Source organism: Parasteatoda tepidariorum, chromosome 3 (genome assembly GCF_982258835.1).
Source record: "Parasteatoda tepidariorum strain Cologne lab strain chromosome 3, Ptep-v5.0, whole genome shotgun sequence".
NCBI classification, from domain to species: domain Eukaryota; kingdom Metazoa; phylum Arthropoda; class Arachnida; order Araneae; family Theridiidae; genus Parasteatoda; species Parasteatoda tepidariorum.
In genome coordinates this window covers 75998925-76024320 of record NC_141757.1, presented here as the reverse complement: position 1 = coordinate 76024320, position 25396 = coordinate 75998925, and the positions used below count along the sequence as shown (strand labels likewise).

The window sequence follows — 25396 nt, the reverse complement described above, 5'->3', positions numbered from 1 at the left end:
CTTTTAATACTTCAGGGGCAACAAATGCAGGTGTTCCAGCCGTGTCAGATAGAAAAGCATCTACACCTTCAAATTGATTACAAACTCCAAAATCAGATATCTAAATTAAAGAAAGTGAAAATATCGGAATATAATCATTAAAATCGGTCCAGTATAAGAGATAATCAACCAAGTCTGCCGATTCTCCTTAGTTTTTACATCAGTATATGTATTTATATATAGGGGAGAGTCGGGTAGCCCCTCCCAGCGGGTAACCCCGCCCACAGTCAATTTCATATGTATAGAATATTTTTTCAAATCAATGGGCCATCAGGCATTAATTGTTATATTAAAAAAAGATTATTTTCAAAGTTTCAAGTATTTATGCAGCTGTTAACATGGTAAACAATAGTTTTGAAAATATGTTGAATACAGAAGTCATGAAATTAAAAGAAATTGGTTGAATGTTTCTATTAAACTTCATTTTAGTACTAAAAATTTTTTTTCTATACATACAGCATTAAAGTATGTAGTCTTAAGTTTAATTTGCACGAAGAAAGAAGTTTATATGTGAAAAATTGTACGAGTAATTACAAATTTACAAAAAAATTGGATTTCGGGTAGTCCCGCTCACATGAATGTCGGGTATCACCGCCCAATTTTATTTCGTCGATAAATGTACGATTGCAAAGATTATTATTTTATTGCTTCAAATTTGAATGTTATATGCATTTTTAACAACAAATATTGTTGTTATTAAATGATTGTTATTAAATGATAGAATGCACTGAAAGTATATAAATATGTAATAAATAAAATAATTTTGTGATAAAAATGATAAATGAGGTTTATCTATTGTCAATACATTGGTCACTTTCATTTATACCTGAAAAAACAGCCAAAAACATAATTTTTGTAACTGGGCGGGGCTACCCGACACATTTTGAAAAGAGCTGAAAAATATGTTTTTTTAAATTTCAATTTTTTTAAGTTAAACTATTCTTTTTTTGGTTTATTCTTTTTGCATTATTTAATTAGATGGTAAAACAATAGAAACATGCAAAAATATTGATTATTACTCAATATTATACAGAAATATAAGCAATACTCCTTAAGTGGGCGGGGCTACCCGACTCTCCTCTCTCTATATATAAATCAAACATTAACATTTATTTAACTAAATGAAAGATAACGTGAAAAGAAATATACAAACCAATATTTTGTCATCGTCACTCAGCAATAAATTGGACGGTTTTATATCTCTGTGAACTATTTTTTGAAAATGAACTGAAAACGAAAAAGAAATGTTATGTATTTAAGATAATATGTAAAATAAATATTGCAAAAATACTTCAATGAAAATTATAACAAGCCGTCATTTAAATGAAGCTTAATTAGAATTTAGATAGCTTAGAAATGTAATCTTAGTTTTTATAACTTTTCTGAATAGTTTAGATTATTTAAAATCGTATATTTATTTAATGCATCGCATTCAAAAAATATTAATACTAATAGATCTCTTCTTTGAAAATAATAAGTTTCAAAACAAAAAGCTCTTCCAAGTAATTTAAATAATTCTTTTAAATTAAATATTCACTTAATGCTTTTAAACTGCATGGATTGTAAAATTAATTTTTTTTATTTATTATATCTGAAAAAAAATTCCACGGTTTTAACCCTTTTTTTATGTAAGCATAAATATTATTATTATCATCATACCGTTAATTTTCTTTTTCGTTTACAGAAAAAATTCAAATCGTTTTTAGAACAGCTCTTTAAAACGATTTTATTTCATTTAAAATATTTGTCATAAAAATATGTTTAATACCTGTGTCACTTTTGTATTATTAGTAGAGTTATTTTTACAGCAGAGTTAAAAAATTTATTGAAACAGAAATTTCACTTCGCATATTAAAAAAATTAATACAGATTATGCTTGTTGCAGTTTTGTTGATACATGCAAATCTCATATAACAAACAAAAACATCAGATCAAAGTCAATTCTTAATTTTTTTTATGTATTGACACCAGAAATTTAATATAATATTCTCAGGAAAAAGTAGTATTATTATAAAAATATATATATATTGGCGTTTAATACAATTTCTTTAATCAATAAAATATCCAAACTTTTGTCAGCAACAATTCAGCCAAATTCTTATATGCAAACAAAATTTAAATTACGAGCTGATGAAATTATTATTTAACAAACAAAGTTAGTACAAAATTTATTGATTACGCAATGACTTCAAAAATATGTGAATATGAATCTGATCAATTATAAGAACGATTGATAGAGCAAGAAAGGGATGAAGTTGTATTGTGTTAAACTGTAGATAAACAAGGAAAACATTTTGGTAATATTAGGCTGATAAAATCTAAACTGATGTCACTTTATATATCTGCAAACTAGCCAAGCATCAATGATCAGCCAAGCATCTGCAAACTAGCCAAGCATCAATGATTTTTATACTGTTTATAAAAAAAGAATAGGGGTCTCATGGTTAAACGATTTCCCCACTCTCCACACTGTCCCTCTTTTCATTACCATAGTTTCGCAAATCTTGATGAATTCCGTCCCAATTATTTATTTATTTTATTTTATTACCATCGTTGAACAGCCGACCCAATTTTTGGGTTTACGACTACCAATGTTCAACTCCGTAGCCTTGTAATTTTGAACCCAAACCAGAAGACAAGGAAACTCCTGGATTGAGTATTGGGAGAATTATATCTATAGTTTATAGTTTATATCTGCCTTCGCGGAGGACTTTTTGATGGAGCTAACCAGCATTTGCGTTACATGGAGAGGAAGACCACGAGAACCTCCCACTGTTAGCTTGAGGGCAAGGGGACTCTAACCCATGATCCGTCTACCACTGAGGATATTTCACATCAACACTGTGGTCCGTGCAAGCCGGATGCGGAATTCGTATTTATCAGCCATCGTCGGATCGAACCCCGGTTCACCTCATTGGAAGGCGAGCGCTCTATCCCCTTTTGTTATTGTGCCCTAATTGTTGCTTTTTTCCTTAAAGACTGGGACCACGCCTAACCTTGGGGGACTGGTTTACATTATGTCAATTGAAGCTAGACTTCTTCCCTTATGTATAATAATCCCCATCGCGACTCAGGGGATTATTATTTATGAAAATGCACTCCGGTCAGAAAAAGTAAGATTTGTCTAAACTATGGAAACACCGAGGAAAAATGTGGAGAGTGGTAAAATCACGTAAACTTGAGGAGCCGATTCTACTTACAAAGAAAAAACGATTAACAACTAAAGTTGAATAAATAAAAAACTATCTTGTGCAATTTTATTGAGTGATATTCCGTATGAAATTGCGTCGAAAACTGTTCTTGTCTATTATCTGTTTTAATTTGATAATTAAAATTCTCAACAGAAATCATTTATTTTAGCTCTAGGGTTGAGCAACTTTAAACATCTTTTTTTTTATCGAAATATAATCAATAACTTACGATACTCTATTCCCATAACGATGTCTCTAAAATATTGCCATGCTTTAATTTCAGGTAATGGATTGGCGGTAGGCACATTTATCACAGGTCTAGAAAACAAAAATTCAACTAGTTAAATTTTTTTTAATGCAAAAATGTATTTTGCGTTACATGATTAGAAAAAAAAACTCACCCTTTTTGCACAAGTTCAAAAACTGCAAATAAACAAAGCATAATATAATGAACACATGATTGACACACAGAAATCCATAAAATTTAATAAAGTACGGTCAATGAATAACGAATAAAAAGCTATTTTATACAATTTATAATATATCTGAATTTAAAAAATCTGCCATACCCATGTATAAGTTGTCTTCATCGGGATCGTCGAGTACCTGAAAAATAGAAGAAACATAAAAGTAAGGAAAGAGTAAAAATATTAAGGCGGACTCTGGACGAATCAATAAATATTGCTTTAAAATTATATTAAGACAATAAAAACATTCTCTGTCTTAGTTGAAAACAAAAAATATTATCTTATGAATTAGTACCTCGTAAAGCTTAACGACATTTGGATGGTTAAGCTTCTTTAAAATGGCTATTTCTCTGTAAATCTGCTCCAAAGGCCCAATTCTGGACTTATTTCCCCTCGTAGGAGGCATTCGACCTAAATTAGAATTTAAATGAAACATTAAACATAACAAACGCATAATAACGATTTTCTATACAAAGTTTAATATACAGTGCAAAAAAAAAAAAAAAAAAAAAAAAAATAGACCACCCAGAATAACTTTTGACCTTATGATCGCATCTTCGCGTTTTAGATGTCAATCTTAGTGGTTCAAGGGGATAACACCAAATATGCTAATTATTTTGAACAGACGATATTTTAAGTCACGAATTCAGACACAAAAGCTTTCTTTCTCTGAATAGGCATACTCTTTTTTAACGGATTCTGATTTCTGACCACCAAAATCTGGAAAATATGGTTACCATAGTTTGGTAAGGACAGCTATCCAAAGCTTGGGGCCCTTTAATGCTAATTTTACTTTTTTCGTATGTCACCATATCACAAGTCTCTTAAGCGAATTAAAAAAATTTTGCACACACTTATAGGATTTATTCATCCAAAATTAATTCCATGCAAAAAATAAATTTTAGTGTAAATATTTATTAGTTTTTTTCATTCCATGTAATAAAAGTCGAAACCACTTTAATTGTGAGGTATACAATTTTTTTACACCATTTTGAAGTATTTACTTTTACATGGCAAAATAGAAAATTTGAACGAAATCAGTTGAATAGTTCCTAAGAAATCGAATTTTAAAGAAGTCGAATGTTTAAAATTCGATTTTTCAGAAACTATTCAACCGATTTCGTTCAAATATTGAATTTTGCTATGTAAAATTAAATAATTTTAAAATGATATAAAACATTGTATGCCTTACAAATTAAAATTGTTTCAACTATTATTAAATAAAATAATAAAAACTAACAAATATTTACTGTAATTTATTTTCCGCACTGAATTAATTTTGAATAAACGAATCTTATTGTGTGCAAAATTTTTCAATTCGCTTAAGAGAATCTCGAGATATGGTACAATACACTAAGTAAAATCAACATTAAACATTAGATCGCTCTCCTGACTAAACTATGGAGACCATATTTCCCAGATTGTGGCTACCAATTATATTTTGGGGACCAGAAATCCGAAACCGTTGAAAAAAAGTTTCAGCGAAATTACGTTCTTGTGCATGATTTCGTAACTTAAAATATCGTCTGCTATAATTAATTGGCATATTTGACGTCACCTTTTCAACTATTAAGATTGAATCCAAAAACGCGAAAATCCGATAATTAGATCAAAAATTATTCAGAGTGGTCAGTTTTTTGGGGCACCCTGTACACTGCCCCTCCCCCTAAAGAATATCTTATCAAATTTTAGTCTAGTGATCGGATTTTTGGTGCCTTAAACGAAAACTTAATGACTTGAAAGTGCGAAAGCTTTAATTATGCTAATTAAGCAGTGCTGACGATATTTTAGGTTACCTTTCCCTCTATCTCTAAAAGAAATCGACAATTTTCTTTTTACTCACAAAATATTGTCAGCTGCCTCAATATTTGAAAATAATGCTCCTAATACTTAGTAAATTTGATCGTTTTATTGTTAATTTTGTTTCAGGCGTATTTTGCGATATCTCTGGAACTATTCAAGGGAATTAAAAACAATTTGCACTTAGTTACAAAACTGTTAAAATCATTTATTCAAAATCTAATATATATAATTCTCTTACGTAGCTCCCAAATTTTGGCTGTATTTCTTTTCCGCCGGTGGCAACGTTTGCTTTGTTTTGTTTACGTTACTATTTCTCTTACACGGCGAATCGACCGATGATTGCCGCTAAAAATGTCACATGCCAAATCTAGCTGAGGTGGCTCAACATATAGCGCTTTTAAAAACGGAAACTGAAATAACCAGAGAGCATGAGCTGCGGCAATCTCATACTATTAAGCTAGGCAGAAGTGAGTAGTCTTTGCCGATACATCTCTATTTTAGTATTTTGTCGAAAGCGCTTTTTTTCACGAATTTATATATTATGAATTTATTTGACGATTTTCGATTTATATCACGAATTATACTATAGCGCATATCTAATAGGTTTAGCGAATTACATGTCATTTATTTGAATTAAAAAAAAGCTTTTATATGGATTTGAATGATTGTTTTGAATTCTTAGAATCTTGTGCATTTGCAATGTACCTAAGTTAGTAGCGAGCGAAGCTGGCTTGGTTTGCGAAGCAAACCTTATAAGTTTGCGTTGTAATTTTCGGGGGTTGGCAAGCGTCAGCGAGCAGGGGGCGCAGCCCACTAGTAATTTGTATTTTACGATTTTTTTCTTTATTAAATAATGATTGAATGATTAAAAAACTTCGAATTGTAGAGTGTACATTAGTTTTATTTTAAACCGTGTTATTTGAAAGACAAAAACAATAACTTAAACTAAATCGGCCAAACAATTCTCGGGGACTAAAAGCTTAAAAATACAAATTGTAGGTTTGTGAAGAAGATTTATGAATTAGAAAATATTCAACGGATTTCTCATTCAATTTTAAGATTTTGTGTTTTAAATCGGAATAAAAGTTTATTTAATTAATTATTTTTTAATTAAAAAATGAGATTACCTATCTAAAATCACATGATGCTATTTGTCAATAACAAGAATAAAAGTCAGCTAAAATTTGTTTATACTTCAAATTAATAATGAACCTAATGTTAAAAATGACTAATAATGAAATTTAAGGAGTAATGGTGGTCTTCATTAATTAAATATAATAGTTTTGATTTTATTTATTCAATTTTCTAGAAGAACAGTTTAATTATGCTACTTTTAGAACTTGTTTAAGTAAAATGTTTATTTCTTTATAAGGAGATTGCCATTTTTCTCTCCTTGAGCAAAAAGAAGAAAAAACGATAAATCAATAATAGAATAAAGGTGGAGATTGAAGAAATTCAAACATATGCGTTGTACACATGCATTTAGAATTGTATAAAAATATGCGTTGTATATCTTCAAAATTCTTGATAATCAAAAGGTGAAACAGTCAGTATACACATGGAAAAAGTTTAACTGAGGAAGAAAAAAAACACCATTAATATCTGTCGAATTACTCAGGAAGAAGGGAGAGTGAAAAATAAGTCCAGCTTCATCACTATGATTGGCTGATTAAACTGGAATGTTTTTTAACAATAGCCTATCAACTTCTTCGTTTTTTCTAGAAATTAAGCATATTTTGATGTTTTCAGTCTCGCTTTCTTTAGTAGTGTTTCGTTAGAATTTGTTAAAGCTTTTAATTTTCCCTCTTCGAACAGTAATTTGATACTGTTATTGTGCACCCTTAAATTACCTTAAATTACTTTGACAAGAATTCTGATAATATGCATTAAGAGAAGTCATTGTGGAACATCCTGTTAATATTCTATTTTATAAGATGTTGCTTTCTTGATTATTAAAAACTGTATACTATACAAAGCTGAGTATCTTTAAGACATTTTGCCATTTTTGACCTTATAGTTTTCTTAGAAAGACCTGTAAATATGCATTCATTTAAAAAAATGACCTGTCATTATATGATTAAAAAAAATACGTAACTAAAATAGTTTTCGTCTTCAGAAGAATTTTTAAGCCTACTTTTTAAGACGGTTAAAAAAATTCTAATTTAACTTTCTTTTTATTTTATTGTAATAAAAATAAATTAGAATTAACTATATAATTTTTTTTTAATTCTTAACTTACGGTTTTCAAGCCTTATTTTTTTTGTACATTAAACAATGATTTATAAGTCATAAATAGAACTGTATTTATAGCAAAAGCATTAAAACGAAAAAAATTTATTTTTTACTCTCTTTTAACTAAAACGAAACAAATCGGATTCGATCCATATTGGCTATCTGCCAGGTTTCCAGAGCAGGATGATGGACATTCTCACATACTTTAAACATCCTGATAGATTTTTTTTTCTTCCTTCCACTTCTCTCTTAAGAGTGCATTTAACAATAACAAAAAGAGAAGAAAGACGAAAATGGAAACAGAGTAATGAATGGAGGACATTGAAGGGTGGAGATATTTTGACCGTCATAACAAATTTGGTGAAGAACCTGCAGCCGGAAATTTTCAATCGGCAGATGCTACGAAATATTTATTTATTTTTTGTTTCAGGTTACTGCTGTACAGACCAGCATAGTTTTTTTTTTTTGTCAAATCGTCAAGTTTTGGATTAAAATTGTTTTCCAATAATGACAAAAAGGAAAACTTGCTTTTTTCCTTAAGTGAAAATGAACTGTAAAATATCGAGAAATGCGTTTTATAATGTAAAATAAAGTATAATTTTAACATTTTGATGGATTGTAAATTTAGCTCAGAGCAAAAAATATTACGCTTGTGATTAGAGGGTTTTTAAGAGATGATATATTTTTTTCCCCAATGCCCACCTGTGTTAACATCCGTCAATTCAGAGGCATTTACAGGGCAGATTTGTTGGCTTCTCTTTCAGGGGCACCATATTAGGTGGGCCAACGTTGCTCCCACAGTGAGGACAGATAGTACAGAGAAGGAAAGAACATCGATGCCTTGCCCGGGATTCGAATTCAGAACCTTTCTGATGCAAGGGCAGTTCCCTAACCCCTACACATGCCGGTCGGCTTAAGAGATGATACTTGTAGTAATACTAGAACTGCACTATAGGCTATAGGCGACGGCCTGGGAAACATTCTTGATAATTTTCCGAAACCATGACATCAAAACTTTTATTCTCTGTGGAAGGGATGGCTCCCCTGCTATGGTAGACCGGGATCTGCATGCGAAGTCTTAACGGTAGAACAGTTTAAAAAGAACCGATGCCGCACACTCTTGGTCTTTTCCCAGTGTGATCAAAGTAGTCAACGAGGAGCTCATAGACTACTGCTAGTGATGCTCGACTTCGGCGATTTACTGTAAGTGATAAGACTTACATATTTTGATAATGTCATATGCATATATTAAGGTTTATTTATATATATTTTTCATCCTTTTCCGATAACAAGGAATCACGAAGTTTTTTGTTAGGTTATTTTTGCGAAGATGAACTTTAACTCGTTAGTTCAAAAAAAAAATGCTTTAAAATGTTTAAAGATTATGTTTTTAATAATCGTTATTTTTAATAGCGAAGTAAAGAAAAACATTGCATTCAAATTTTTTTATTTTCAATATTTAAAAATGAAATTCTGTATTTTCCCAATAATGATGCCACAATAAAGATGTCATGCAACCCAGAAAAAAATTAAATGCACCTTTCATGTTTTAAAGTGGAGAAAAAAACATTACTTTTGAACAAATAACGAGATTAAATTGCGAATTCATAAAAATCGTTTTAAAATCGATATTTATGTTCTTATTATAACTGAAAAAAAGCCTTAAAACATTATTTAAATTAGTAGTTATTCTACAGCAGTAGATATTGACATCGGTAGTTTAAAAAATAACAGAGAATTTGAAGAAAATCTAAATACAATATAGCATACATAAAAATGCACAGTTTGCTGTGTTCTACTTAGGAAGCATAGTAATTTATTCTCACGAAAATTCATAAAAAATGGCGCTGCTGACTGAATTAACTGTAAAACAATGTTTACTCCTTCAAGTCAGATCATTATATTAGGGGAACCGGAAAATAATGTCATTTCTGCGCATTAAATATTCGTTAGTCTTAAAAACCAATATTTTTTCGATCCATTTAGATTATTTTTCGATCCGGCATTGAAAGATTATTGCTAACGAGGGTTATTGAATAAAAATGAAATAACACCGAAACGACATTAATTTCCGATCCCCCTAATATCTGAAATATTTACTATCCATTTGTTTTGATCGAAGACTGTGTTTCTACATATGGTGGTTACTTTAAAAGCACTGTCATCCAGTTTTGCTCAATTAACAGTGCAATCTGCTGATGAAGTAAGTTTTTGGACTTGGGATGACTAAAATAGTTCCAAGGAGAAAATAGTAAAAGCTGCAATTCTATTTCCTTACATTAATTCAATTAAATAATTTTTCTAATCGTCCGTCATTATAGAGACACCTGATACACTACCTTCCGACTACCTTCGGGACAAAATTTTTGAAAAATAAGTATTTTCCACAACATTATTGCAATTTATATTGTATATTAATTTAAATAAACATATTTAATAGGGAAAAAGTAAAAGCACAAGAAATTTTTTGTTTAAAGAGTATTTTTTTGATAGTTTTAATGAAAATAACTCATTAACAGAAAACACAAAAAAACATTGTACATACAGCTATCAAAATTTCTGAGCAGTTTCGTATAACACTCTGAAGTGTTATGAACCTCAACTTAAATTATATCATAAAATTATAAAATTTATGGAGTGTTAAGCATATTTTTCCATTTTCTTCACATTTTCCTCACATTATCAACTGTAAAATATCTCATAAAACAAAAAATAATACAGATATCTGTATTCTGGAGGTCTGTTATATAACCACCAATACAAGAAACAATCTCTGAAAGTCTGAAGACAAATTTATAATAATTAGTTGAGTTATCTTGTTTTCCGAAGATAAAAAACAGTAAAATTTTCATTTTGAGAAAAACATAATTAAAGTTTATAATTACATTTTTTTTAAAAACTATGAATGTTTGTCAGCTGGAAGTTATTATATTTCATAGGGGGCACATTCCTTCACACATTTTCTTAGTTTCATTTTCATATTTAATGCCCGGAGTTTTTTGCAGTGATATTTTAGCGTAGTTAGTGAATACTATCAAAATGCTACTACTTATAAAGCATTCAACACAGGAACAATTTTTTATTAAACAACTATCTTACAGTATTTTTTCACTTTATATATGTCTAAATTTAGTTTTTATTAATAATTAGAAGTAAAAAAATATTTTTTATAATAATTAATTAAAGATAATACAACAGTGGAAAACGCTGTTGCTGAAAAATGTTACCTAACCTAAACCTAACCTAAAATAAACCTAAAAAACATTTTTTCTGTGCATCAACAAAAATTGATTCACAGTTTAGATAGGACATATACAAAGTACAGCTTAAAACTCTCTTTTTTTGTAGGTGGTACCTTCTGTTCTCTCTAAGTTTTTCTTTTTTTGAAAACGCGAAGTTTTCTACGATTGTATTTATTGTTCACTGAAGAATGTCTTGCGCAATCAACAATTCAATAACGCAAAATTTAAAAACTCATATTTTCCTATTTTTCTCCCCCTTTTGAAAATATGAATGAAGAATCGTAAAATATCTGCTGGTAAGAGGTGAATGAAAAAAATTTCTATACTTTTGTTGTTGAAGATGTTTAATTTACGCCATTGAAAAATTTTTTATTCACAGTTACGAATAATTGAAAACTTTTGCAAGATTTTTCTTTCACTTCATATTATTGTTTGTAAAGATCTTAAATAATTTAAATTATTAGATTGATTATTTGATTTAATTTGTAAACACAAGTGCGTTTTTCAGAAATATTAACCTGTTTGTTTTTTAAGGAATATATGTAACCTATCTGGTATAAAAATAAATTTATAGATCCTGTCGTGATAAAAAAAAAAAAATATTTATTGCGGCAGGTTTGACGACATAACGAATATGACGAAATATATTTTTCAATATCTGAAATCGAAATATTTATTTTTAAATTAGACGAAATATTCTTTTCCGAAGACGGCAAAACACCGTGTTTGGGATCGTTTATGTCTTGGGTACAACAAATGACTTACGGTACGCGTATTATACAGTTACTACTAAATTTTCATTTTAAATAAAATTCACAAATAAAAATGAAAACAAGATTTATTTCTCAGTCACGCGAAAACGTTTCTCAGAGGTACATTTAGAAGTTATCTTAGTCTAGCTTTTTTAAAAATGACTTTTAAAAACTAATAATTTCATCCTTCACAAAGTTTAACATTAATGCAATCTTATAGTATCATAGAACTGACCAAGAGAAACTAAATTTAAATTACTACTCCTGAAAACCTCGGCTACTCACATACTTATATTGTTTCGCCGTTTATTTATCTATTAAACACAGCCATAAAATAGTTTTATATTATAAATTATTTGGAATTTTGTGATAGAGTACAATAATCCAAACGCTATTCCAAATTAACGTAGTTTGATGAAAGGAGACAAAAGATGTATGAGAAAAGACGTATGAATGAGAAAAGATGGTAAATTAAAAAACCACAGAAAACTATTACTAGAATAAAAGTACTACCAAAACAGAAAAGGAAAATAAGAAAAAGTAATTTTTGTCACGTATAGCTATTTTAGACTCGCAATATTTTTTTGCAAACATTGCAAAAATTGAATTTTACTGAAAACATAATTCTCAAACATTAAAAATACTAAGATTCATAGGATGAAATATGTTATTATGACTTATTAATTGGTTGAATGTAGAGTTAGTGAAGCAAGATATGGAAGCGGCTATACAGCGCCAAACACAAACGACATCACGTACTCAGGAAATCAAAAGCAAACGATCTTCCAAAAACTCAGATGCAAGAACGAAAGAAATATTAAATATGAGACGGAAAGATTACAAAAGTGCATCGAACATGCATTTACAACTAAACCAATAAAACTATTAGATTTAACCAGCACTATAATTATGATATGTAAGTCAAAAGCTTCATTATTAGGTAAAAATAATAAAATACAGATGATACAAAATCTGTCAACGCTTTGCAAAAAAATCATTTAAACTAGAACTCTCCAATAAACTTTAAATTCGGGATATAGAACTAATATTTATATTATTATTAGAATTCACAATAAATTAATAAACTAAGAATTTGTTTTTTTAAAAAAAGGTAATGAAGACGTGAAAATTAAAATCCAAATTAGGTTAACATGTTCTTTAATTAGTAAAGCAATAAGAATTAATGAAACCATAAACAGAGATAAGCATTTTATCTTTATGGCTTTCAATAAAAAATTTTGAAAGCGAAGATAATTAAAAATGCCGTAAATTCTGAAGTCACCAAGTAGATATTTCTAATTAAAGCCGAACATAATAAAGGTAAATGTGTTTATTCTTTGGAAATATTTTTGGAAGCCAAAGTTTACGAATTTTTCTCCGTGAATTGAAAAATACCATCTGCTCAATTACTAGACTTTCTTTCCTCTTGTTGAAAATGTTCCGGTATTTTCCAGGACCTTTTCAGAATTTGGAAGCAAGCCAAAAAATACTTCAGTTCTGACAAATTCTAAAATCCCTCAGTTTTCAATGTTCTGGGTTCAAAATGAACGAGCGGTAATTTGTAGCGTATGTAAGATTTAATTCTATTCATTTCAGTTTATTTATTCAATCGAAAAAAAATCGTTTTCGGTACTGCTAACCAAGAATCCGTCATTTAATTTTTGAAGTAAAAATAAACTTTACAATTCCACATAATGGTTTAACCGTTAATGTAATTTTTAGACGGAATTTTCCAACATAAATAGAAGCAATTTTAAAGAACATTTTCTTAATGACGTAGCTTATGCTAAAATGGCACAGATAATGAGCTCTTCAGTAGACAAACGATAAAAATGGAATATTTTTATTTTTGACATTTAGAGTTATACATATTTATAGGCCACAAAACTATAAAAGGGAAGTAATATTTAATCACGGAAAAATGGTTGTTGATTCTATTAAAGGTAAAGAAAAAATACCCGTAAAATTGAGGGGGAAATGTAGCATATATTAATGACCAAAATAGGCTACTTTAGATTTAATTCGTGAACGCAATGACCTATAGGGGGCGTTGTTATTTGAGACGAATTCCTGCTAGCAGAACAAGATCATCAGCTGCACTGGAAATTTCTTCAGTGTTGCATGGTAATGTTCCTTCTTTATTGTGACTTATTAAAATTAAAAAAGAAAAATTATGATATTCTTTCGTATGCAAGCGAAAACAAAATGGAATATCTCTTTTTTTTTGAGAAGGAAGATCCAAAACACAGCGAAAAATATTTGTAAAAAATTTCGTAACTAGAGTTAAAACCTAGTGCCTGTGAAATCGTTCAACTAAGTTTAATGATTTAGTGTGAAAGGTTTATTTAAATTTTACATTGCATACTTTTCTGTGTCATATTACTTCAAGCATTAAAATTATGCAAAAAATATACAGAAGCACAATAATGCTATACCATTCAATTTTGCAAAAAAAAAAAGTTTTTTTAACAATTTTTATCAAAAAACTTAAAGTTTGAAAAGAATAATTATTTATAAACTAAAAAATGTAAAATAAAAAATGCTTACGCTAAAAAAAAACAATTCTGAAAATTCCTCATATTGAAATAAAAACTTTAATATTGTTTAGTTTTTCCTTTTTATTAGTTTTGAACTTCTCAGTCAGACGTAGAAAACCATTCTGTAGAGGACTATAATCAAATTAGAAAAAAAATTATTTACAAGTAAATTTTTTTGTTATAAAAATCATAACACTTGCTTTATAAATTAGGAAAATTTATAAAGCATACTGAATTACATACTAAATTACAATACTGCCTCTCCTCTTAGTATTTAAAATAAAAGAATGCTAATTCAGAGACAAATTCTGTCATTAGGTTAGTAGTTTAAAAAATCTGACTACGTCATATGTGGCAGGCTAGTGCATTAATCAATAATATGCCTCAAGTTATAAGCAAAACAATAGTAATTTCATTAGTAAGATCAACATTTAGAAACCGGCAAGATTTTTCTTCAAATACCAAAACCAGAGCAATAAATAAAAAAAACCCTAAAGTAAAGATAACAAAGAAGGATACAAAAAGAAAAAAAAACGCTAAATGTCATGGTACGTGACAAAAGAATTACTACCAGTAAATCTGATTACACTGCTTCGTATATCCGTTCGTATAGGCACTATTTCCCTTTGTACGTTATGGAAGAGGTGAGAAAGGCAATACTTGATAAATGAACTAAGAACAAATGTAAGTGGAGGAGAAATGGTTGCCGTTCGAATACCTTATGTATTTGCTATAGTTTAGTTTCTTTTTTAGTATACTGTAAGTAAAGTGAATCCATTGCCGGGAAGCTCGTTTTACCGATAGAGTAAAAGATTTCATTTTTTATATAAAAAAACTGTGATGATATTTTAATTTGTTTTGTTAAGCTGAAATAAAACTCATTATTGCATTAATGAAGACAGTACTGAATCATTTTTTTTTTAATGGCGGGCACTTGGAGCTATTGTCCATTGGCCACAGAAAGTGCCAGAACTGCTAATTCTCTTTTCGTTACCCAGTGGGCACCTGTGGCGAAGCCACGGCGGTGGAACAGCGTCGCCCACGTCACACTACCACAACCCGTTTATAGGGCGGGTCACATTCACACATTCACACACAAAGGAGAAAGGACATAGAACACAGATAGAGGGAAACAAACATCCATGCCTTGCCCGGGATTCGAACCCAGAACCTTTCTGATGCAAGGACAGTTCCCTGCCCCCTACACAGACTGGTCGGCGTACTGAATCATTTAAAGAGGGCAATAAATACTACAAAATCGCTATCTATTAGGTATTGGTTATTATCATTTGTTATCAACTGTAGCTTACAAAAAAACTTATTACAGGTGGTTAAAAATTCCATGAGTAAGACAAAAAGTTTAATTTCAGAAAATTAGTTTAAAAAAATAGCACGAAAGGTGTTTGAAGTACAATTATCTTCCAATAAGTTACAATAATCGGCTATTTCAATTAGTGGAAATTTAATATTTATATTTATTCGAATATAACAAAATACTATTAACAAAATACTAATTTAAAAAATGTAATTTTAATGTAAGAAAAAAAAATACTAATGATGCTTCAAATATTACATGATTTATTTTTGAAAAAAAGAAAGTATTAATTTGAGTAATTTAAAGATACAGCATCTGCGTAAATAATTTACAGAAAACCCTTCAAATTTCACAAAATTCAATTTTTTTGCAGAGAGTAAGAGTTCAAAAATATTAAGTTTTTGTGATATTTTTTTTCGAAGGTTGAACTTTTAAAGGAATTAATATGACCAATACAGAGTTTGTAGCTCGTAGGAATCTTCGCGTATTCCATGATCTAATCCATCCATTTTTTTAAATGTTTATTCAATTTTCTTTTCGGTATAACATTTAAGGAAAAATTTGTTACATTGTGGAATAATTTATTTTTTACATATACACTATATCGATCATTGTATTCATACCATTTATAAAACTTTACATCCACCTATCAAAAATCAACAAACGTCAAAATCTAAAATATCATTCCTTAGATTTTGACGGATTTTATTGGGTTTCGGTCATAGGGGCCATGTTAACTTGGTTTCATAGTTTGTATGTCCTATAAGTACCCTCAACTTGCTTTATAATTAGAGTAAAATAGTATTAAGTGAGCAAGTATTCAGTTTAAATGATTTAAAAACAAAATACATGCGTATAAATATAGTTCTGCTTATCAATTTAATGACTGATTATATATAACCATAATTACCATACAATCCAGCTCGGCGCATCAGTTTCTTTTTCGATAAAACTTTCATGGCCTAAAAAATAAAAAGAAGTACATTTGTATTAAATTCACGTTTGTTTGTTTACATAAAAGAAAGTGAATTAGAAATTTTTATAGCACAGCAGCAGTAGTACAATTGTTGGTGTTCAAACTAACATCTTTTTTCACGGTACATGATATTATAGTTTAACCTCTATGTCTGTACTGGTTATTGATACCGAAGTTGAACATTACAGGTTAGGGTCGTTGCATGGGTGAACACTTTGAATCAGCCTGCGAAGGGATCGAAGGAACGCGATATCGGTTCTCGCGTTTAGCTGTTCCACCGTCAAATGCTCGACTTTGTGTACATCGGGCTATTAGAGCGGGGAAATAATCCCTTCTGCAAAGAATCAAAATTGTGATTTGGTTCTTCGAAAAATCCTCAAGGATGTTTTCCAGACTGTCACTAATAGCCTATTGTGCGAGCCAAGGTGGCTTAAGGAATAGAACGCTTGTTTTCCAAATGAGGGTGGCCCAGGTTCGGTGACTGGTTAAGACGAATTCTGCTCGCTGCTCACAACGACAACAGTGCTGATGTAAAATATCCTCAGAGGTGTATAATGCATGGGTTAGAATACCCTGGCCGTCGGGGTGACCGTGGAAGATTTTCGCGGTTTTCCTCTTCGTGTAACGTAATGCAAGGATTTTTTTTGGATTTAAAGCTAATGTGAAGACATTTAATGTAAAAAATACTATTCAAAAACTGCGAAGTCGGCAGTTTAACTAGCTTACTCGATTTACAACGCTTTTATTAACTCTCTTTGGTGTATGTAAGAGAAGAAGCTTGCAACTTAAATTTCGAGCACTTTCCAAGTAAATAATGCATTCAAATTTCTACTGGAACTTTGTGCCTGAAGGTGACTTAAATTTCCTGATCACCACAAGCATTTTTCGAGAAATAGAATTTTACGATCATTTGAAATTTTGACTTCCTTCCGACAAACTAAACTCCTTATGGTTGATTCATAAAAATCAGATGCCGATTTAAATATATTTATAATAAGCTGTTCCATAATATGGTAAGATGACATTACTCTTCAATTAAACACAGCTTTTAGTTTAAAATCTTCAACTTGGAATAATAAACAAAATTAAAACAAAGAGAGAGAATAACTGAGAATACTAAGAAAGGATGATAAATAGATATTACAAGCTACTTTTGAGTTAAAGATAAAGAAATATTTTTATGGTTAGAAATGCAATAATAACTACATATAATTTCTTGCTGATGACAACCAAATAAAAATAAATCTTCATGCAAAGAAACTGTATCATATCATGTGATTTACTGGCCAATGAGAACACTTCGCGGGAACAAGAGAAACGGTTTAATACCATTATGTTTTTAGGTCACATAGAAAAATATGAGAATATAAACAGAATAAATATATAATGAATTATATATGATATATAATATATAATGAATAATATATAATATATAATATATAATGAATAATATATATATAACAGAATAATATATAATGAATAATATATATATAACAGAATAATATATATATAACAGAATAATATATAATGAATTAAATGTAGTATAAACTAATATTGAATTTCCTATGAACATCCCATTTATTTCAAGCACAGAGCATATTTTCAACTAAGTCTTAAAATAAAATACACCCGAAATTCTTAAATTGATAGCGCAGTTTTAAATTAGCTTTGATTACGCAAAATACGCTAGGGAGGAAACTAAAGATGAGTTAATTCAAACCTTCGTTATAGATCATCATATATTAAATGGGAATGATTAGACTCAACAAATTTGTTTTAGAATAATTGCATAGATTCAAATTACGCATCGCATTTAATTTCGAAGAGAGAATATTTATAATTTAAAATTGTTTTCGGGGAAAGTAATGAAACCAAGAATCCCACTAATTTATCAAAACTAATTGCCAGGATACTGGGAATAATTTTGGAAAGAGGAACTAAAGAATAAATCGGACGCATTTCACAACAATGATTAATCTGGATAAGGGTGAAATGTAAACTTCATTTCAAAAAATAAAAGCTAAGGGATGTAAATTAAAGGAATCAATACGTGAATCGATAGTATTTAATTACAAAATAAAATCGAATGAAAATCAATTTGGAATTAACCCTTTAACGCAGAATTTCTATCAAACATATTTTTTTTTCTTGTCTTAGCATTAAATTAGGTCAAAATAAATGAAAAGTATTATACTTAGCATTTTAATAATTTATGATTATGAAATACATCAAGAAACACTGATGTCTTTTTCTGTGTTAAAGGTAAAATCTTCCAAGCACGGCTCAATTCTAAGTAATATTTCTTTTAAACTTTTCACTTATTTGCAATCATTTAGATGTAAGAGAAACAGTTATTCACCATTAAAATTTCTTTAGTTTAAAAAACCAATTATTGATAAATTTTTCATACGAATGAAGAAAAAAAAGTTTCAAACTTTCTTTTTTGAATTTTATATTTTCATACAAGTATAATTCCGACAAAATTTTATAAACTAACAACATTTTTTAGTAACTATTGGACTGTTTTTAATGATTATTCCAAATACCAAAATATATTTTTTAATGTGATTAAAGCGTCAGAAAAATTATATTTTAAAGGAACACTAGTGTTCCATCTGCGTCAAATGGACGGAGATTAAAATTTCAGACAGCATTTAAATGTTAAAAAATATAAATACAAATAAGCTTAAAATTATTATTAAATTCACATACAATGATTTCTGGAAATTATAAATAGACTTTAATGCAACATAGATTTCAGATAAAATTTAACTTAACTATTTTTTAAAATTCATTGACAATTCACAATTTTTCTTAAATACAAATAAACAGAAAAATTATGCTATTGCACATTTTATAAGTAATTATAAAATTATTAATTATTATGTTATTATAGTTATTATTAATTACTAATTATTATTTATTATTATTCTAATTTCAGTGAATAAAGATTTTACTGATACAACAGCAGGGAACAGCTAACTCCTTCGATTTTAAAGTATACTCGAAATTACAAGTTTAAACGATGTTATAAACTAAATTTGACAGAAAGGGAAAAAATGAAATCCCTGGTGTATTTTGGAATCGTGGAACCCGTGCTAATCTAAAACAAAGTACCATGAAGGGTATTGAATTCGCAATTCACATACGTTGTACTTTTAAACTAAAATTTAAAATTACAAAATTGATGTGTAATACACACCAAATATTTCTATAATTTAATTTGTTCAAACATTGAATTGACTTTTAAAAATAATACCTAACATAATACAAAACAATCGAAAATGCAGCAAATTTGTGCTTGTTTTTCTAAAAAGTCCTACGTTTCCAAAGTTATAAAGAATTTCTAATTATATAAGACAGGCAATGATTCAAAATACAAGGCATTTTTTTGTTTAAAGCAAAGCCAATTAAGCAATTTATGTCGGTTTTCCATTATTTAATAACTGAACTAATATTAATAATTTTAAGACCATTTATAACTTAACTATTAACATTAATAATGCCCTATAATTACAGCCATTAACATATTTTTTGAATATTTGTATATAATGAAACAAACAGTGCATTAGGTGTCATAAATTACTATTTTAGTGACACACTAAGAACATTTATTACAATACAGATGACAATGAAAATGAATGAATGAAAAAGTTGAATGGGTGAAGTTAAAAAAACTTTAATTATACAGTCGCGATTTAAATTACAAGCAATGAATGTTAAATGAAAGCAACGCGAATATAAGTAATGCTTGCCTTAGATAAGGAAGATGACAAAATTTTCATTAAATGATTTCTAATTATTTTAGATTTAATTTACAATTCGAATTATAAACAATCGTTATAACCTGAATTTTCTCTCAAGTATTTATATGAAAGGGTTATTAATATTTTGAGTAAAGGCTATTTAGAGTTGTTTACTAATAAATAATTGTTAATATTATAACTATATTATACGTATTTGCTATGTAAAAGATGTGTTGTTGAAATAATATCTAATTAAATAACCATAACTAATGTTAGTATGATATTTAACTTCGATTATAAAACTGTATAAAAAATAAAAGTTAATATTTATTAGGTATGATAGATATAATTACTATTCTAACGGAAGTATTGATGTTTTATTGATGTTTCATTTTTATTTCAAACAGTAATAATCTGACACAAAAATGACTAAAGATAAAAAAACTGAATTTAGTACACTTTTTCAACTGAAACAACTTCACATTTTTAAATTTACTTGCCCAAAAGTGTTGTTTTCGCTTATAATTTAATGCCTTTTCTTCCAAAAGCAAATCATTTTTCAATTATTTTCAAAATCTATTGAACCTTTTAAATTAAAATAGATAATAAATTCGAAATCATTCGAAGACATATATACTAAGTAAAACTTGAATAAGATTGATAGCTGGATTGAATACATCAACGTAAGAATCTGATCTAGTTTATTTATTTATATTATTTAAAAATTTGTTTAAAATATTTATTGTAATAAGAAACAAACAAATAATTTCAAATAAATGTATATCGTATTGTATTGTAAAATATCTACAATATTGCATAAAGTAGCAAAAATGAACGTGATTATATTTCGAGCAAAAAGAAAAAAACAACATAAGAACAAAAAGTGGTTACTCGGGATTGTGCTTTTTGGATTCGCCTGATGCGAGGTTACATCGATATACATATATATATATATATATATATATATATATATATATATATATATATATATATATATATATATATATATATATATATATATATATATATATATATATATATATATATATAGACACCGAAGAGCCATTACATTATGACCACCCTCCATCTATAACAATGGGCTCGACCAGGTTTTCATGGTTTCTCGCCCAGGAACAATGTTTTCATGGGTCACACTAGGACCCACATAATCATAATCCTCATAGAACAATCCCTGGCGTCTATAAGCTACTTGACCATAGTTGCAGACCAGGTTCACCCATTCATGGCAAAAGTTTTTCCAGCGGAGTATGGTGTTTACCAACAGGATAATGCACCATGTCATAAAGTTCGAATCGTCGAAAAATATTCCAGTGACTTTCAAGTCATGTCTTTGGCCCCAAATTCACCTGACCTTAATCCAATAGAGCACTTGTGGTCCTACTTGGAAAACCAAATTCGTGCTGCCACGCTACCCCCTCGCAATGTGAGGGAATTGCAGGACCTGTTGGTGAGCGCTTGGTACCAGATACCTCAGACTACCTATCAGCTTACCTTGTGGAATCAATGCCACGGCGGATGCTAGCAGTTTTGAGGGCTAAAGGTGGTCCTACACGTTATTAGCAGGTGGTCATAATGTAAAGGCTCTTCGGTGTATATATATATATATATATATATATATATATATATATATATATATATATATATATATATATATATATATATATATATATATATATATATATATATATATATATATATATATATATATATATATATATATATATATATATATATATATATATATATAGATGCATAGGCCTTCTATCATAGCTTTCCATCTCCCTCTATTTGTGGCCAAAAATTTTGGCCCTCTCATGCTCCTTCATATCGTTTTCAATTCGTTTACAGTCGTCATGCGCCAAGTATTTTTAAGTCTTCCTCTTTTTCTATTGCCCTGAGGGTTCCAGTCAAAAACTTTTTTTACTTTAAAGTTTTCATTTTTATGTAGAACATGACCAATTTACTTCTATTTAAGTTTTTTTTAATTTCCAGATCAATAGGTTTTTGTTTTTCTTTTCTAGAGACTTCTGCATTAAAAATTTTACGGAACCACTTGATACGTAAGATTCTTCTTAAACAGTTGTTAATAAATATTTGAAGTTCTTTCATGTTATTTTAATTGCTCTAGTTCCTAATGTTTTTTCATGTTATTTAATTTATAGTAGGACAGATTTAACATTATTATTGAAAATTATAATTTTAGTTGAATTTGCTATGTTTTTGTTTTTCCAGAATTTATTGAGATTAGCATCAGTCTTTGTTTAATTTATTCAGTATATTTGCCGTGGTGAGTAGCTTGAGTGTGTTAAGGACCCACTGAGCTATGCCGGTGGTAGCGTAACCACTGGCAGGGTCTCCCAAGCCGGACAGGTTAGTGGGGAGACACCAAACTAATAGTAAACTCCAGGTTGGGGATTCAGCATAGGGTTAACAGCCCTATCTCGTAAAAACATACTTATTACAGAAACTGAATTCATAGAAATTATTTACTTTTTCATTAAATACACTTTTTCTGTTTTTAGCACTATTTATTAAATGTTAACTAATTGATAAAAGAAAATACTTGAAAGATAAAATTCAAATATCAAAATATTAAAGGCTAGATCAATGGAGCACCTAATCTTTCTTTACAGATCGAAATTTTCAGAGATGATATTTTAAAACAGTTCATTTTTGCCTCAATCGAAAAAAATTGATTTAGTTAATAACAAGAATTGCTGTTGTCGGTAAAATCCGTTGCCCTGATTCTTATAGGAATTATAACATTTCTAATAGTATATGTGCTATACCTGGAAATAAAATTACTCCAAATCTTCTTGTGTTCTTTATAAATAAAAGTACTAAATGTTTTTTTTTCTACTAACCGAAATTTTTTTTCTAAATTAACAATAATGAAAAGTTTTTTATTAGTAGTAAGTTATTAATAATAAGTTATTAAATTAGATTAACAGTTTCTAAACGTTTACTATGAAATTAGTATTATTAAACATTTTAAATGATAATAACTACGCCAAGTTAGTTTCTCAAAATGTATTAAACATTAGAGGAAATATAAAGTTCTTTTTGTTAAATCACATTTCAGTAATTTCTTTCTCACCTGTATAAAAAATGGAACTACGTTAATTTCTTGGAGAAAAATAAATTTCAAAGCATTGTTCAAACCTTTAATAAAGAATAAAAAATGGTACATGTCACAAGAATAAACTGTTGAAAGGTCAATTTGAGCAAAACAGTTAAATTCCGATAAAAATTTCGAGGAAATGTTCATAAATGGCCTTTATCAGGCATAATATAATTTCCTAGAAATATTCTCAGAACTCGTTCTTAGAATTAATTCTTAGAACTAATTCTTAGAACCAATAGGATTTTTAAATTATATCTAGAGATAATTATTTAGCTGCTAAATATTTCAAGGATATAGGATGATAGAAAGAGTACATACGTATGAAGAAGATGCATCAGGTGAGATGGGACGTTCCCATGGTGACAGAATATTGACAGTGCTTAAGGCTCTTCGGAGAAATATTTCATTAAATTATCGGTTGAACTATAATGTTCAAAATAGGAAATTTTAATTGGTTTAATTGTAGTTAATTTTCATGTCTAGTAATCTAACAAGGGTAATTTAGTGGAACGATTTGATTATTTATAATAATAATAAAGAAGCGAATTGTAACTAAAATCAAGTAAAATTAAAGCAATAAACTTTAATTTATAATTTGCAAGTTTGGTTAAATGCTGCAAACCATAGTTGACAAAGCTGTACTATAACCCAAAAATAATCCAAAAAATTTAAAATTCTTTTTTTGAAAAAAAGGACTTCAATTTGATGTGAAACAACTTTATTCACAGTCTGATTACCTAATAATAGACTTATGCTTCAGTTTCAATCTGCTAAAAAGTGATCCAACACTCACAAAAGGCGAGTTTTGTTTCTTTATATAACTTTTGGATATTATAATAGCTCCAAAGTTAGCGATTAATATAGTTTTGTCAGCTAAAAAGTGATACAACTCTCTCAAAAAGAGAGTATTTTTTTGCTTCCTTATATAACTTCTGGATATTTTATTATTTCTAAAGTTGATGTTAATGATAGTTAGCGATTAAGGTAGTTTTATTGTCTAAAATGTGATCTGATACTCTCTAAATGCAAGTTTGCTTTCTTAGTATAACTTCTGGATATTTCCATCAGTTCCGAAGTTAATGATAGTTTGAAATTTGTGTTTTTTTTACCAAAGGTAATTAAATCAGTGATTCATCAAAAGCAATACAATAAATTCTGTTTAAATTCTTTATCGTTATTTAAAACGCAAAATAAATTAGGTAAGAAAAATAATTACTAATCGGAATAATTAAAAACAATGACATTTAATTAATACTAAATGAGCGAAATGGTTCACATAAATGAGAGAGCCTTCCCAATATTACTTAAACAAAGTATTATTTTAAATACATTTTTAGCTACCACTTGAATAAATTTTTAAATATAGTGCGCATAAAATGTTTCCTCATTATGCCTGTTGATTCAAAAGAAAATTCGTTTCAATTTTACACTTACATTTCGAAAAGGTAGTATTATTTTAGTTTTATGCGAATTACAATATATTCAACGAATGAAATTTAATGAAAAAAATATTTGTTTAACAACATTGTCTGAATCGTTTGTTTAAAGTCGAAAAGAATTTAAGTGTTTCCACTTATCGCATTAAATTTTACGAATCTTTTCAAACACAGTGGCCGAATATATTTAAATTTGGCTTTAAATATCTGTTGTACTTCACTAAAATATTCATAAGGCTTGATGTTTCTTAAAAGCTTTGCATTTTTGGTTTTAATTAATTCTTTGGTACGAAAAACTAAATAACAGATTTTTCGATTCGAAAGAGTTTTAAAAAGCATTCACTTATTTTCTTATCATATTTGATTAATAAGTCAACATATTTTGAGAATTACAATTAACATTCATTAAATGCTTAAATTTAAAATGTTAATGGCTATTTAAAATAATCTTTTTTTAATATCAATTTGGCAATGACTTTTTGGTTACTGAAATGCTTTTCAAAATAAACAAGTTG

The 25396-nt window shown here is 28.7% G+C and overlaps 1 protein-coding gene across 5 annotated transcripts in view; it reads right to left on the bottom strand.

Moving 5' to 3' along the window:
- Positions 1 to 25396, bottom strand: part of LOC107448732 (calcium/calmodulin-dependent protein kinase kinase 2) — a 154866-nt gene that overhangs the window by 14475 nt on the left and 114995 nt on the right. For all 5 annotated transcript variants that reach the window (XM_071181596.2, XM_043044982.3, XM_043044998.3 and 2 more), the window contains 7 exons: positions 16489 to 16540; positions 3993 to 4108; positions 3800 to 3836; positions 3632 to 3653; positions 3460 to 3548; positions 1193 to 1266; positions 1 to 100 (listed from right to left, as the gene is read on the bottom strand). In XM_071181596.2, coding sequence (XP_071037697.2) covers positions 1 to 100; positions 1193 to 1266; positions 3460 to 3548; positions 3632 to 3653; positions 3800 to 3836; positions 3993 to 4108; positions 16489 to 16540 — 490 coding nt within the window. The remainder of the gene's footprint in view (positions 101 to 1192; positions 1267 to 3459; positions 3549 to 3631; positions 3654 to 3799; positions 3837 to 3992; positions 4109 to 16488; positions 16541 to 25396) is intronic.